The 16,762-nt window shown below is 34.8% G+C and overlaps 1 protein-coding gene across 2 annotated transcripts in view; it reads right to left on the reverse strand.

Moving 5' to 3' along the window:
• Positions 1–16,762, reverse strand: part of FAM185A (family with sequence similarity 185 member A) — a 57,711-nt gene that overhangs the window by 23,923 nt on the left and 17,026 nt on the right. For both annotated transcript variants that reach the window (XM_074379291.1, XM_003921130.4), the window contains exons 5-7: positions 8,270–8,311; positions 5,097–5,192; positions 538–672 (exon numbers count right to left, since the gene is read on the reverse strand). In XM_074379291.1, the coding sequence (XP_074235392.1) occupies positions 538–672; positions 5,097–5,192; positions 8,270–8,311 (273 nt within the window). The remainder of the gene's footprint in view (positions 1–537; positions 673–5,096; positions 5,193–8,269; positions 8,312–16,762) is intronic.

Raw genomic sequence — 16,762 nt, forward strand, 5'->3', positions numbered from 1 at the left:
AACCGAGACTCCATCTCAAAACAAAAACAAAAGCAAAAAATACAAACCAATAATAAACCTTAAAAACACTGTATCAGCCACCAGTGTAGCCAGATACAATGAAAAATGTACAAAAGCTATTCACATTTGTGGGACTCAGAATTTGTTGTTCTAAAAGAGCAAGTTAAAAATGTGCATACCAAACAAAATTCCTATTTACCCCATCATACGAAGTTAGTCTTAAATTCTGCATTATAATATGTATTCAGTTTATTTTTAAGGTCAAGACTGAGAAAGCAGCTCTCCTAGAAAATTTAAAAATCAATTTTACCCAAATACAGGACTAATGAGTGTTCATAAATGATGTAATGAGGTCTTTTCAAACAAAATGTATACATCATGTTAATGAGAAACAACTAGAAGAAAAAAGATGTGAAACATTAGAACGTAATAATGGAAAAATATAAAAAAAACTAAAACTTCCATTAAGTGTACCACATTTCTGCTTATGTCTGGAGAATGGCTATTCATCTGACATAACAAAAGCAGCCTGCTTACCAGTCACTGTTACAACATCATCTTTATGTGCTTCAGCCATTTCCTGAACATGGACTTCTGAGTTCACGTCAACCTCTTTCCCTGATAACTGTAAATGAGCTTGAAGAGAAGATGGGACCTTGACAATAATAGACCCTGTAATAGATAAAAAGGAGAGCTTAGTTAACATAAAGAAATCAAAAGTACTAGGGTCTATTATAAATTTGACTGAAAGGGTAGCCTTGCTCCTGGGACACTGTTTTTACTCCTCAGCTTATGGTATTTATTTAAACCTTTTCCTTATTCCCAGGTGCCCCAAGTCTCCTTACTCTCAAGGCATTCACTGTTAACTTCTGTCAAGAATATGGGTTATTAGGACATTATTAACTTCTAGTTCTTCTTTTGCCAATAGTCCTACCCAGCTCATCCAACACCAGAAAGTGAATAGTTTACTATGTAGCTTATAGATAGGATTTACCATTTAGCATTTAATATGAGCCAGACTCCTAATAACATTATGTCTTAATCCCCATATTAACTCTATAAGGTATTAATTAATTAATTATTTCTTGAGACAAAGTTTTGCTCTTGTCACCTAGGCTGGAGTGCAATGGTTTGATCTCGGCTCACCACAACCTCCACCTCCTGGGTTCAAGCAATTCTCCTGCCTCAGCCTTCCGAGTAGCTGGGATTACAGGCATGTGCCACCATGCCTGGCTAATTTTGTATTTTTAGTAGAGATGGGGTTTCTCTATGTTGGTCAGGCTGGTCTCGAACTCCCAACCACAGGTGATCCACCCACCTCAACTTCCCAAAGTGCTGGGATTACAGGTGTGAGCCATCGTGCCGATCCCTAAGAGGTATTATTATCAGATTCCCAGTTTTATAGATAAGAACTTGCTCAAGTTCCTGCTAGTGCTGGAACCTAGACTCAGCTCAGTAATGCTTGCATGGTATTTCACACACTACTACCTCATCTGCTACAGGACCTGTGACCTCATCATTATAACACAACTAGGACGCTGAGCTCTAGTGCTTTCAGTTATGCCTTGTGTGTAACAAAAAATAACAATAGAAAAGGATTATTTGCATTCCAACTCACTACTGTTTCTTTTGAGTGGATTACAAGCTTTTGGATACCTAAGGTGGTACATTCAACCTGTATTTCCATACAACCTGGCTGTAATTTAAGCTTCTAAAGGAATAAATCAGAAAACGTACTCTGTTAGGTATAGAATCATTTTTCAAAACAATTATGTGAGTTGCAGTGTAAATTCACTTACACATTCTTATTTCAGGCGTTTTTTTTCTGTTTTTCATCAAATAAAGTAGGTAAAAGGTCCCTGCCATAAAACATTAACCCAATCTCTGTGGACAAAGATGGTCAGGATGATACCCATTGTGAATATTATAAAGATTCTTTGAGAATGCATTTGCTTTTAAGTCATAGTTTTCCTTCCAATCTGGCTAACATTAGCTTAAGCATCCTTAAGTAATTTCATATTTTCTTAGTCTTCCTTTGAGCTGGAAGTTTGAGATAAACATGATGAACTCTTGTATTTACTTCTTAAGGAACACTGCACACCACTACAACTAGTTTATTAAGAAATAAATTGCAGCCAGGCACAGTGGCTCACGGCTATAATCCCAGCACTTTGGAAGGCCAAGGTAGGTGGATTGCTTGAGCTCAGGATTTCGAGACCAGCCTGGGCTACATGGCGAAACTCTGTTGTTATCCCCCACCCCCCAAAAAAAGCTGGGTGTGGTGGGGCAAACTGTAGTCTCATCTACCTGGAAGGCTAACCTCCCAAGCTTAGGTGATCCTGACAAGGCTACAGTGAGCCATGATTTTGCCACTGCCCTCCAGCCTGGGTGACAGAGTGGGACCCTGTCTCAAAAACAAGAACAAAAATCCAAATAGCTTTCCAGGGTTCACAACAGACAGGAGATTCCCATAACAACATATGAGGGCTTTAGGAAAAAAACAAAACAGAAACAACCCTGGAAGATTTCAGGATAAATAGAAGACACATTTTTCTACTAAACATACTTTCAAAAGTAGAAAATCATGGATTTAAAAAACTGTTTTCTAGGACTCAATATCTCTAAATGTATCAAGTTTCAAATGTGCTAATTTTACGAACACTTTTTCTATTCTTAAATATATAACATGATCTTAGATTGAGATCTTTAAAAATGTTAAGCAACACAAAGAGTTCTACCCCATCTCACTCCACATCTTTAAAAGCCAAAAACCACGACTACCAAAACTCCATTACTGTTTGTGAATGAAGAATTTTCATGACTTGAAAACCTTCCTAATGTCCCATCTTTAACATTAACTTTTTTAGAAAGGAGAGCTCTTTTTCTGTTCTTTAACCTCTTTTCACTTCATAAACTTCTTCATGGTTGACATTAGTACTATCTTCTTAAAAATTCAAATGTGGAGGCTGGGGGTGGTGGCTCACACCTGTAATCCCAGCACTTTGGGAGGCTGAGGTGGCAAATCAGGAGGTCAGGAGATTGAGACCATCCTGGCCAACATGGTAAACCCTGCCTCTACTAAAAATACAAAAATTAGCCAGGCGTGGTAGTGCACACCTGTAATCTCAGCGACTTGGGAGGCTGAGGCAGGAGAATGGCTTGATCCCAGGAGGCAGACATTGCAGTGAGCAGAGATTGTGCCACTGCACTCCAGCCTGGCAATAGAGCAAGACTCTGTCTCAAAAAAAAAAAAAAAAAAAATCAAATGTGAACAAACAGCACCATTTATTGAAGGCATATTATGTTAAAATTAGTGATTTTCCAAAGGACAAAATGTTAAGTAGAAAAGTCAGTACTAAAAAAAAAAAAAAAAAAAAAAAAAAAAAAAAAAAAAGAAAAGTCAGTACTCAGATTCAGGTGTGACTCCAGGCCCAAGCATAGCCTTTCTGAATGAATTAATAAGGTTACCATATTAATTTTCATAAGGTCAAAGAAAACAAGCATTATATGTTTTTCCACATCACAAAATGGTGAAGACATAAGAAACTCAAGTGTCTGGCTCTGAATACTACAGCAAGACAGTGGCAGAGTTGGAATGGATTCCAGATGTCTTTGCTAACCATTAAGAAAGAGTACTGAATAACTTTCCATTACTCTAAAAAGTTACTGTTCCCAAGTGTATTAAGAATTCAGAGATCTAAAGTAAGACAGAAATCTTTGTTTTCAGTTATCTTTAAGCTTCTGCCAGTAACGTGGTTCCAGTAGAAGAAAACGTAAAACTAATACTAATCAAATTTTGCAACATCAAATACTATTTCAATAGGGTGCTGGAACAATATTCCAAATAATACTAAAAAAATTTTAAGTGACTAAAGACTAACAATCTTCAAAAGTTTTACAGTTGTGTTTGTTTTATTTTGCTTACCATGCAAAACATTAAATAACTTTTATGTAAGAGCTGCTTATTCAAAACTTTGTTCTTACTCTGTTACTAGTTAAATTAACAATATATGCCTTTTCTCCTTGGATCTTTGTAATAACAGAGTATTTACAGGCCATTTATAATTTACCCTGAAGAGTATTACCTGAACCTCTTAGATTTAGCAAGGACATAAGTTTATCCTATTTTAAAGGGAGAAAATATGATATTGAGAAATCATACCAGTGTGTCAGCAGTAACTGAGGTTTCAGACCTCTGTGTTTTGCAGTTTTGACACTGGCAAAAGATTCTGGAGATGGATTTTAAAAAAACTATTAAATCAACATGGTAAAGAAACTACTAATAGCAGGAACAATCAGTCTTTGTGAGGAAATATTTTCCTTGTTAAACATCTGGCCAACATGCAAGAGCTTCTAGACTAGTTTTAATTTTTTTTTATACAGAGCTATAGTTAATAACTTTCTGCATCCAAGCCACTTCAGCTCCTATGGCCAATCTACTTCACCCAAGCCACTTGGCAATACGTATGTGTACATCCATGTGTACAGACGAACAGACAAATTCATATTTAGCTTTCAGATAAATGAAAAGTATACCATTTTAAGTGGAAGAATTGGACTCAGAATAAGTTGTGTCAGAAGTTAAATTATAGATAGAGATACATCATAAGTCTTGATACATCAAGAGACTAAATACTCACTTTAGAGGACCTTCCTGTGTGATACCTTTATTTCAGGATCACACTTTGAAAACTGTTACCCTACATTGATTGCCTGAGAAGTTCCTTTTACAGGCTGGCAGAAAAGCTTGTCTTTGGTGTATGGCGGCATTTTTCCTTCAAAGATTATTCTATTTCAGAATAGACTAAACTGAAAAATCCAGAGTAACAATTAAAAATTCCATAATAACAGTCAAAATATTACATTTTTGTTTGTACTACAAAGGGAAAGATAGTCTGCATGGCCATCTATCCCAAAAGTTGTAAAGATCATTGGTCTTGGGAGCTAGCAGACCAGTGCTTTGAAATCAGTTTCTATCAGAAGATATTTTCTTGAAATCACTCTGTTAGTATAGATAATTTGACCATCTGTTTCCTGAGTGTTACATAAACCTTCTTTACATCATATGTCAAAATAAAACATTCCAGTTGACTAACCTTTATGGGATTTCAATTCCACTTTCCCCAGTTGGCTGACATAAACATCTATGGCACCCTGATGAGTTGAGGCTTTTAGACATCCAGAAGATGAATCTGGGAAGAAGAAAAAACCCTAAGTAAAATCATTCTTACTTGATAAATGGAATTATAAACTTGAAATAAAAGGCTCTGCTTTGGCATTAGGATAAGGGGCTAAGAATCTTGGAAGGTTTAGTATTTTCCTTATAACAATGCCACTGTACTGAAATGTAAACAGTATCAAAAATCTAGAAATCTATTTCTTTTTTTTTTTTTTTACCTTTTTGGAGATGGGGTCTCACTATGTTGACCAGGCTGGTCTTGAACTCCAGGCCGCAAGTGATCCTCCCATCTTGGCCTCCCAAAGTGCTGGGATTACAGGCACCAGCCACCATGCCAGGCCTTAGAAATCTATTAAACTAGGAAACTAATTTAAAAATCTCTACATTAACCTGAATAACTTATCACTAAACATTTACTCTAAAACTTAATGAGTAGGAAGGACAGTCTGCAAGTAATGGATGCTTGACCACTAGGCATCATTGATATATCTAGTTTATTATTGATACATTTAGTAAGCTTTCAATAATTACCAAAGAATTCTATTTCGTGTATAGTCACATACAAGCCATAGCAAGGTTAACAGAAATCAAAACCTCTCATAATTTCTCCTTGTAGCAAATTTGCTAGCTCTAAGAAGTCTTCCTAATAGTAAAAGATTACTCTACATAAAGTTGTTGCATTTCTTTTTTTTTAGAGATACGGTCTTGCTATATTGCTCAGGCTGTTCTCTGACTCCTGGCCTCAAGCAATACTCCTGGGATTACAGGCACAAGCCACTGTTCCTGGCTTGTTGCATTTCTTTAAGGGGTAGAAAGGCAGGGTGGAATAATTTAAAGAGTAGATGAAGCTCATTTATATCTAATAGTTCTAGTTCTTTTTAAGTTTCTGGAATTGAACAAGTATCTTTAAGTGAGGATAAGAAAATAATAATTAATGTAACCCTGATTTGACATTCAAATTTCCCTGCCATCGATGACCCCAGTTTTCAATTGGCCAGTATTTCAAGTTCTAGGGAAAACAGTCAGAAATAAGGAAGTAAGGAAATGAACTTCAGGAGTCAGTGATAAGTGGTTTTTCTTTCTTCTCTTTCTCCCATGGCAGTTGAACCTTTAATTTAACATTCTGTCTGACTGCCTGGAGAAGGCCAAAGCATATTCTTTTTAGAGAGTCCTCTTAAAAAGCATATTTTATCAGGTTTTATTACTTCAAAGTGAAAACAAAGTAGGGAGTGTGGTGAAAATTGTGCCAAAAATTATACTTTTTGCAAAACAGAGAGAGAAAACATTGGTGTGTGTGTGTGTGTGTGTGTGTGTGTGTGTGTGTGTGTGTGTATAAAGGAGCCAACATTTTTCTTTTAAAAAAATGTAAATGACTTCTAAGACAATAGATTTGGAATAAACTGTTTAAAATCTGGCTCCAAGATCATTTATAATAATTTATGTCCAATTTATACTGGAAAATGCCCTTTATCAGACCCAATTTATTTAGTTTTCAAGTGTCAAAAGTAAACACTGACACTGGGAAATGAAACCACTAGAGATAAATGACACAGAATAGCTGGATAAAGATGAACATTTCAACAGAAACTCCTCTTTAAACCTCTTACTGCATCCTAAAAGAAGCCGCATAAAAAATTACATTATGCTAAAAAAAGAAAAAGTGGAATACACAATATGCATATTATTCCAGGTTGAACAAAGTAAAATAGCTGAAACACTAGTTTGATTTCTTGTTTTCTCAAGAATGGGAAAAACCACACAAGATTCTTATGTGGCTCATAAACAGTATTTTCATTTATTTCCCCCCAATGAGAAATAAATGACAGCTAAACAATTATATCCTGAGCCACAAAGTAATTCTATCCTCATGTTACCTGTATTGATCTCTAATGATGGCTCATCCCTTGAAGGCTGTCAAAAAATAAAAAGTCAAGATGTTTTCAAAAAAGAATGCAAAGGTGATATTTTAAAACTATGCAGCAAAATAAGCCCTATTATTTTTTTGTTTAATGCAAATTATCAGAACTAAAATTAATTATCAAGAGTAAAATTAATTTTACTTCATCCACAGAATTTCATTTTTTTGGAGTTTACATAATGAAGAAATTCTGTAGATCTGGGAGAAAGTCCTATAGATCTAATGTACAGCATAGTGACTGTAATTAAGAATACTGTACTGTATACTTGAAATTTGCTAAAAGAGTAAATCTTAAATGTTTTCATCATACACACATATAAAATGGTAATGAGGTGAAGTGATAGATATGTTAACTAAACAGATTGTGGAAATCATTTCACAACATATATGTATATCATATATCAAATCATTACATTGCATGTACACCTTAAATATATACGGTTTTGTCAGTTATATCTCAGTAAAGACAGCAAAAGCAAACACACACACACACACGAAGCCAAAATAAATCTACACTGTAATGTGTTTAGCTCAGTGCTTAGCACATGAGAACTGAGTAAATGAAAGCTATTTTAAAGAAAGGGCCATGTGTGGTGGCTTATACCTGTAATTCCAGCACTTTGGGAGGTTGAGGCAGGAGAACTGCTTGAAGCCAAGCATTTGAGACCAGTGTGGGCATTAAAGCAAGAGGTTGTCTCTCTTTTTTAAAATAGTAAATAAATAAATAAAAATTTAAAAGAAAGATCAATGAGTATAGTTGGTCACATTAATAAACTAAAAGAAAAAAATGATCATTTCAATAAATTCAGAAAATGTATTTGACAAAATTCAACATTCATTCATGATCAAAGAAAATTTAAAAAGAGAAACTTTAAGCAAACGAGAAATAAAAGATAACTCTCTCAATCTGATAAAAGGACAAGGATAGGCATCAAGAGCAAGGAATCATACTCTCATTACTACAATTCAACATTATACTGAAGTTCATAGCTAGCCTGATAAGGCAAGAAAAATAAATAATCGTAATGAAGATTGGTTCTGCCTATACTTGATTTGTGATCCTGTCAAGTTCATCAGTTAAACTGTAGACTTCATTTATTCTAATAAAGTCATCACAATATACCTATTTTTAAAAGTGGGCAAAATACGCCAACTAGTAACTTAGCACATACCTACTGTGATGTTACCCATCTGGCTTTGTAATGTTATATTACCTGTAAAAAAGAAAAAGATACTTTTATGTACTTTTCTATATTATGATAATATAGAAAGGAACTGTGAAATATAGCAATGCTAAAACATGGTTGAATATCTACAATGTTATTTTTGTTGGCAGTTTTTCCCAATATTACAAATCCAGTCAAAAATTTAGCTGTAGTTCTGAAAGAACTAGCTTTAGTTATCTCTGCAAACTTTCTTCCTCTACCAGCAAACCTTTAGCTTTTGTAGCATAACTATAAATCACCATACCTGCTGGCACACAGGAAAAACAATACTTCTAAAACTCATAAGTGAAAAAAAATACTGAAACATACTTACTATACATTTTCAACCTAAATATCAGTGTATTTATTGGATTGCACAAAGCCACGTTTTCAACCAAATAACACTAAAATATGGTATGAAAAAAGAGTTACTTTTATTTCTCAGGCCACTTGCCACGTCTATTAGATTAAAGTAGTTTCTGGGCCAAGAATTAAAGTGGTTTGAGATAGGAATAATGAATACGTGGAGGTGTAACTAACAAAACAGAACAAAGAAGCTTCAAAGGTTTCTATCTTTTAGTGAAAATGTTTTCTGTGATAAGTATGGAATATTGCGACCATGCTTCCCAGCTCCTTTCCTCTAATACCAAAAGTAGTAGGATTCTTCTTCATATGTATGTTTGTATGTATAAGTATTCCTAGAATCAGGAACTCATATTTATTCCACTGAAAATATGAGCAATAATGTTATCTCTTTTTTTTTATTATTATTCCCCAAAATGGAAGCACTTTCCAGTACAGACAAAAGGAAAAGCGCCTCTATTTTGGGTAATAATGTTATTTCTTCTAAAATAATTCCAAAACTACACTAAAAAGTAAAGGAACAACTTTGGCCTCAGAATTAATCTTCAGTAAACTCATTTTACCTCATTTCATATACCTTATGAATACTGACTTGTATCAATATCTGGGGAAAAGTTAAAAAGGCACTGGATTCATTTACTCAATAGCCAGATGTGCCTGATTGCAAAATTCCATCCAAAGGTCTAATATACCATCATATTTCCTGTGGGTATATGAATAAGGAGTAAATTTATGTATGAATAAAAACTTGGTTTGTATACTAAAGCTTATAAGATTAAATTTTTTTTTCATATTTTAGATTCAGGGGATACATGTGCAGGTTTTTTACCTGGGTATATTGTGTGATGCTGAGGTCTGGGGTACAAATGATCCCATCACCTAGGTACTGAGCATAGTACCCAATAGTTTTTCAACCCTTGTCCACTCCCTCCATCACCTATCTAGTAGACTCTAGTTTCTATTGTTGCCATCTTTATGTCCATGAGTATCCAATGTTTACCCCCCAGTTATAGGTGAGAACATGTGGTATTTGATTTTCTATTCCTGTGTTAATTTGCTTAGGATAACGGCCTCCACCTGCATACATGCTGCTGCAAAGGATATAATTTTGTTCTTCTTTATGGCCACATAGTACTCCATGATGTATATGTACCACATTTTCTTTATCCAATCCATCACCAATGGGCACATAGGTTGATTCCATGTCTTTGCTATTATGAATAGCGCTGCAACGAACATATTGAGTGCACATGTCTTTTTGGAAGAATGATTTATTTTCTTTTGAATATAACTCCAGTAATGGGATTGCTGGGTTGAATGGTAGTTCTGTTTTGCATTCTTTGAGAAATCTTCAAACTGCTTTCCACAGTGGCTGAATTAATTTACATTTCCACCAACAGTGTATGAATGTTCCCCTTTCTCCACAGCGTCTCCAGCATCTGTTGTTTTTTTACTTATTTTTAATAATAGCCATTCTGACTGGTATGAGATGGTGTCTTGTAGTTTGGATTTGCATTTCTCTGATGATTAAGTGATTTAGAGCAGTTTTTCATGTTTGTTAGTTTCTTGAATGTCTTCTATTGAGAAGTATCTGTTCCAGTCTTTTGCTTATTTTAATAGGGTTATTAGTTTTTTGCTTATTGATTTAAGTTCCTTAAAGATTCAAAGGAACAAAGGATATTAAACCTTTGTCAGATACAGAGTATGCAAACATTTTCTCCCATTCAGTAGGTTGTCGAGGCAGAAGCTCTTTTATTTAATTAGATCCTGCTTGCTAGAACATGGCCTAAAGGTGAATCTGAAGGGGTGACTCTAAAACCTTTTGTTAAGACCCCAGAAAGATGGTGGTACCTCATGGTATTAATCATTTATACCAAGAAAGTATTTTAAAAAGATTAAGGCCTCACAGATCCTCTCAGTCAAACAGACCTAGAAAGCTTGAGGGTGTTGACCTCAATATTGCTGCAGAAACCCATATTTTGAAAAGATTTTTGTGTGTGGCTTTTGTCTAATGGAATGAACACCAGTGAGATTCACAGAAGGCTGACAAAGGTTTTAGACAATTACATCAATAAATATTACCAACTTAGACTGAAGGGGACAGTGACAGTACAAAGTGAAAAGAGACCACTGGACCCTCAGAATTCTACTGACAGGAAGCAGGCTGAGAAAACTACTCAGCTGTAAAGATATGCTACATTTCATAAAAAAGGAAGAATGACTTAGAGGGTGGAACCAAGAGCTCAGTGGTCGAAACTCAGAACCATGAAGAATTATTCGTAGGCCTTGAGATCTAATCAAAGAACCTTCAAGATTTGCCCCCCTGAATTTGAAAATCACTATGGATCAGTGACTCCTTTGTGCCTCCTATTTCAACAGTTAAGTCCATAGTCATTATCCAATGCCTCCACTCTATATTTGGTGTGTAGGTAATGTGTGTGTGTGTGTGTGTGTGTGTGTGTGTGTGTGTGTGTGTGTGTTTGGGAGGTGGGTAGATAACTTGTCTCTTTAGTTCACCAGTCTTCAGATTCACACCTGAGAAGCTTCATTTTCACCTGGAGCTGATTTTGATGTAGAGATTCTGGTCTTTCAGCTGATGCATGATGGGCTGATACTTTTGGGAACTTTGGGAGGAAGAGAGTGTATTTTGCATGTAGGAAGGACATGAATCACTGGGGGACCAGAGGACACAGTGGCTATCCAAAACCTCATAGGATATCTGGAAAGATGCACACATGACAAGTTAAAAATCAGTCTGTATTAATAATTTTAATATCCTAAGTGGACAGCATGATTCAGGTTCCACAGCACTTAGAGGAAAGAGACCAAAATGACCTAGCTTGGACAGGGAGGTTTAGTCGTATAGAAGGTGTCACTTGAGCTGAAATTTGAAAAGTACGTAAAATGTTAATATGCTGAGAAAAAAAAATCCTGGGAAAAGATATCATATAAGCAAATGTAAAAAGGCAAAACTATACATACTATGTTTAAATAATACAGATCAAATAGGCTGGAGCAATGAGGCAAGTCTATGAGGACAGGAATCATGTCTTTCTTATGCAGCTTCATATATGGGAACTCAGCACAGTGCATAGTAAACATTATTATTTTGTGCACAAATAAAAAGTTTGGAAAAGTACGTAAATAGCAACCTGTGGTAGACCCACAGAGTGCTAAGTCTACTGATTATCCTACACCAAAAAGTCAGTAAAGTATTTCAAGATAGATAAAAATACAAGAAAACCATGCTTTAAGGAGATTTACCTAGTGTGAGACAGTGGGCGTTCCACACACAGCATTCTCTTTACTGCTTGCTGTGGTCTGCATGTTTCCCCAAAAGTTCATGGGTTGGAAACTTGGTCCCCAATGCAACAATACTGTAAGGTGTGGGACCTTTGGAAGGTAATTGGGTCATGATGGCTCTGCCCTCATGAATGGATTAACCCATTCATGAATCAGTGGATTAAAGGGTCACTGAGGGAGTGAGTTAGTTATCACAGGAGTGAGTCTGTTATAGAAGCCATTGTGGCTGTCTCTCCTGCAGCCTCACTCCATGTGAGGCCTGTGCCACTTCATGACTCTATAGAGCCCCTATCAGCAAGAAGGCCCTCACCAGATGCAGCTTCTAGATCTCAGACTTGTCAGCCTCCAGAACTGTAATATATAAACTTTATAAATTACCCAGTCTCAGGTATTGTTATGGCAACAGAAAACAGACTGCTCCACCTCCTGAACAATAAAAGATGAAGCAGACAGGTCCCTGATATTTGTAACTTTATTAATAAAGAACCATGATAAAGTTTTACAGTCATTTAGCTGGTGAATCCAGTCACCCACTCATCAAGGCAATGGAACTTTATTGTTTTACGCTAGTCTTTAACAGTGCAGTAAAAATTTACTTTTTTTTAAATAAAAATATGGTCTTTCTCAAAAGGCCAATCATTAGTGCTTGTCATGAAAGTGAGGAAGTCTTGAGAAAATAATGATTCTTTGAGCTAGAAAATAGAAGTTTTATATCTATATAAAATGAGGATTAGTTAATCATAGTGGGACTTATGCAGTCTCAGATAACATTCTTCTTGAATGTCAGAATTCTACTGTATACTGAAAGCATAATGGAGCAACAACAACAACAAAAAACTCATGGAAATAAGGCATCGTTTCAAATACTGTATAGTTATAAATAACACTTTAAAATATTTTTGTCAATTCTAAATAAAACAGGAAATACTTATTTTTTAACATATCAAAATATTTAGAAAATTTCTACCCTAAACAGAAATATTACAGTCACTAGAAAACACAAAATGGATGTCTTATCTCAAATACATAGTGGAATAAAGTAGTATATTTAAAAGTATACAAAGTAATAAAATGGGCAGTATTAGCAAAATTTTCTATATTTTGGTTTCACCTACTTCATCTCCAATCACTGAAAATTATAAATTAATTATTTGAGAGAAGTAAATCTTCGTAAAAGCTTCTTTCCAATAAAGCAGACAACAGATTGTCTGTAATAAGTATGTGTGCTTACCCTACTCTCAACTTACATAGCTTTTCCACAAATCCCGGTATTTAAGAAAACAGATCATTTTTCTTAGTTTGTAATCCTTCATTCTAGCATGGTCAGAGGAAAAAAAATGTAATCACTTTAAAGATAAACATTGGTTTATTTTTCTTCATCAAAAGAAATGTGATTATGGTTAAAGCACATATACTTATCATAATCCAAACAAAGTAATCAAATATCCTTAAAGATTAAGTCATTTTGTGTTTTTTGGTGCGTAGGTGGGAAGGGAGACACTTGTTATTTGCAAGCCACAGTGCTAAATGCTAAGAATATAGAGATGAATAAAACATAATCTTTGCTCTTGAGGAGTTTATAATTAGGCAAAGATTTATAGAAAACCAGAGATGAGGCAAGATGCTTTAGTTGAGTACTGAAAGATTTAAAAAGTCAACAAGATTTTTAAAAGCTAGGAAAAGCATTTCAGGCAGAATATAAAACGTATGATCAGTATGATCAAAGGCTCTGATCAAGAACTCAGAGGTATAAAACAGGTAAAAATGTATATAGGAAAAAAGACAATGTAATTCTGGAAAACAAAGCATAGAGTCAGAAGAGGGAAGAGGGAAGTTGGGCACGTCACTAAGGCAGCAGAAAATGGTCTGAGTAAGAGAATGACATGTTCACTGTGTATTACTAATAAACGACTTTAGCTGCAGTAAGGAGAAATGGATACGAAGAAGGCAAGGCTGGAGGCAAAGTTATTGCTAGTATCAAGGCAAGAGGTCACAAGGATCTGAAACAGAAGCGTAGAAATTAGCAGGAAAAAAATTAGATAGATTGAAGAAATATTTAAGAGATAAAACCTGCCTAAACTTGGTAATTGATTAGATGCAGGAGATGAGGAGAGACAGGAAGTTAAGATCTCTGCCAGATTTATAGCATGGGAATTGGGAATATCAGAAACAGCAAATAAAAATAAGGGAGGAGGACACATTACAGATGACGTTCACAGATTGGGGAAGAAGGGAAAAAAGCTAGAAATGTTGAGTTCAAGATGTCTATGAAGATCCAAATGGCTATGTCTACCTGCCAGATGGATGTATAAATTAGTCAGGGCTAGAGACACAGATTTGAATAATCAGATTTGAAACACCCTTGTAAAGATAGTTCAGACTCAAAAGTATATAAGATGCCCAAGGAAAATATGTAGAGAAAGAACAATAGTACAAGGATGAAATCCTGGAGAATGCCAATTACCACAGGAGTGGAAAGAGAAGGAATATGTAGACATTTGTGAAAGAGCAATCATATGATAGAGACTGCTGGTGTCCATTAATATTTGTGAGCCTCTCTTCTTCATTAAGAGTACTGCTAAACTACATATCTCAGCCTTTGCAGTTAGAATGAAGCCCTTTGAAAATATTCTGTCCAAAGACCTATGGGCAGAAGTAATATATGCACTTCTAGGCCTGGTTTCTGAAACTTCTTCCATGATCCTCTATGCTCTCTCATTTTTTATGGAGAACTTGGAAGCCACAAACTGAGGATTATAGCATCGCCTTTACAGGACAAGCCAAGTCTCTGAATGTCTCTAAGGAGCTGTACTTAGGACAGACACTGTAGGAAATATCAGTATTTTGTGTCTGAGGTCTAAACCCTGAAAAACCTACATGGTTTGCACCACAAAAAAAGCTATAATTCCTTTCTAGTATTTCATATAAAAAAGTTGTATGTGTCCAGATTCAAAATTAAGTATCAAAATGATAAATTAAAACTTCATAATGACCTAGGAATAAATACTAGAATTTCAAGAAAGCATTTTCATGAACGTCATAAAAAGATCTATTTAATCCAATAAAAGCTTCCATCTTTTAAATGTTTATATTATTTCTGACTTTTTAAGTTTACAAAGCAGATTTAGAAATTTATCAGTAACCACAAGTCCTTCTTAAAGCAGATTGGGACGTTTCTTTATGAACTCTTGAGTGCTACAAAGTTATCACCTGTGTTTTGAATAGTTCATGTAAACTGTACTTCTGTGAAAATTTCAAAAATAAAAAAGTAGTAAGGGAAAAGTTTATGTCTTTATGCCAAATCTTTGAAGAACAAAGGACTTTTGAAGTGCAAAGAAAATGAGAGAACTAATACTCAGCAATTTATCTAACAAGATATGTTTCCAAGGAACCGAAAATAGAACCTAAGTTACATAGGGAATCTAAATATTTTAAATAGAGTTTTATTCATTAGTCACTATTCCAAATCATAACGTAAGTTTAAACATACCCAAAAACAAGTAACATGAATACTCTTATATCTTAACATAATCAATTTGTTTAAATTATAGGTTATAAATAAAACCAATCCTAGAAAACCATTTCAAGGAAGTTTTTCATTGTCTCTAACAGAGTCAGGAAACCATATTTATATTTTAAAATGTATTTAGGAGAATACATATAAATAGATGTATTTTATTTTACATGCATAGCATTCTTTAAAAAACATTGATATTCAAATGTCAGAATATAATAAAATATCCATATAAAGCCAAATTTAATTTTTGACTATTTTGAAGGATAGTAAACTGTCATAAAATTTTACATCTAAATACAAGCTATCCAAGTACCTATGCTCCCACTAGATTCCCATTGCCAGAAAGTGAATATTTATTAAGTTAATGAATAAACTATTTTGTATTAGAAGGCATACATACTCAGTAGATGTGATTCAAACAACTATACAAATAGTAAATATGACTAGCCAATTAGCTTACTCAGTTTCTTATCTATAAAAAATAGTTAGCTATAATTAGAAATTTCACTTGAAAAAACATTTAGAATAAATTATTTTCCTTTTTTATAGATAGGAATCAACTTGCAAGGCCAGGAAAGATATATTGCTCCTTTCATTACTCTTTTCCTCATTAATGGATATGCTCTAAGTACTCAGCACTAATATGTTAGATGTTGCTTCCCCATCAGGGTATATAAAAAAATAGAAAATACAGACAAAAAATAAATTTCATGCCCTTCCTTTCATGAAAGACTTAGAAGCCACACACTTAAGACAGCACCATCACTTATGGAAGGAGTTCAGTTCCTGAATGCCACGATGGAGCTAAGCCCAAACACTGTATGGAAGGAACATCTACATTTTCGATCATAAAGCACGATAATTGTCCTGAAACTCAAGGAAGTTATAATGTAGAACATAGCTGAAGCAGTGCATCTGTGTTACAGTACCGTCTTCCTGGAGGAAGCATCTCTAGAGTGAGCTAGGAAGCCCTCAAAGTGATGGAATTTTCAGTTGCAATCAAGTTCACTATTTAAAAACATCTAGAAAGCCAAGAAACTAGGATCAAATCCTTGCTATTCCACTAATTAACTTGTGGAGTTGTGAGTAAACAATTAGACATTTCTAAGTCTAATTGTTCCTTATCTGTAAATAGCCAATTGTTCATTAAGTAAAAGGGGCCGGCCAATTTAGGTACTCAATACATGTTTGCTTTCAACCATCCACCCACACACCCACTGGCACAAAGGCTCCAAACTCTACTTGTAAAATCTACCAAAAAGAGCGGGTGGATCACG

The sequence above is a fragment of the Saimiri boliviensis genome, chromosome 10, assembly GCF_048565385.1.
Source record: "Saimiri boliviensis isolate mSaiBol1 chromosome 10, mSaiBol1.pri, whole genome shotgun sequence".
NCBI classification, from domain to species: domain Eukaryota; kingdom Metazoa; phylum Chordata; class Mammalia; order Primates; family Cebidae; genus Saimiri; species Saimiri boliviensis.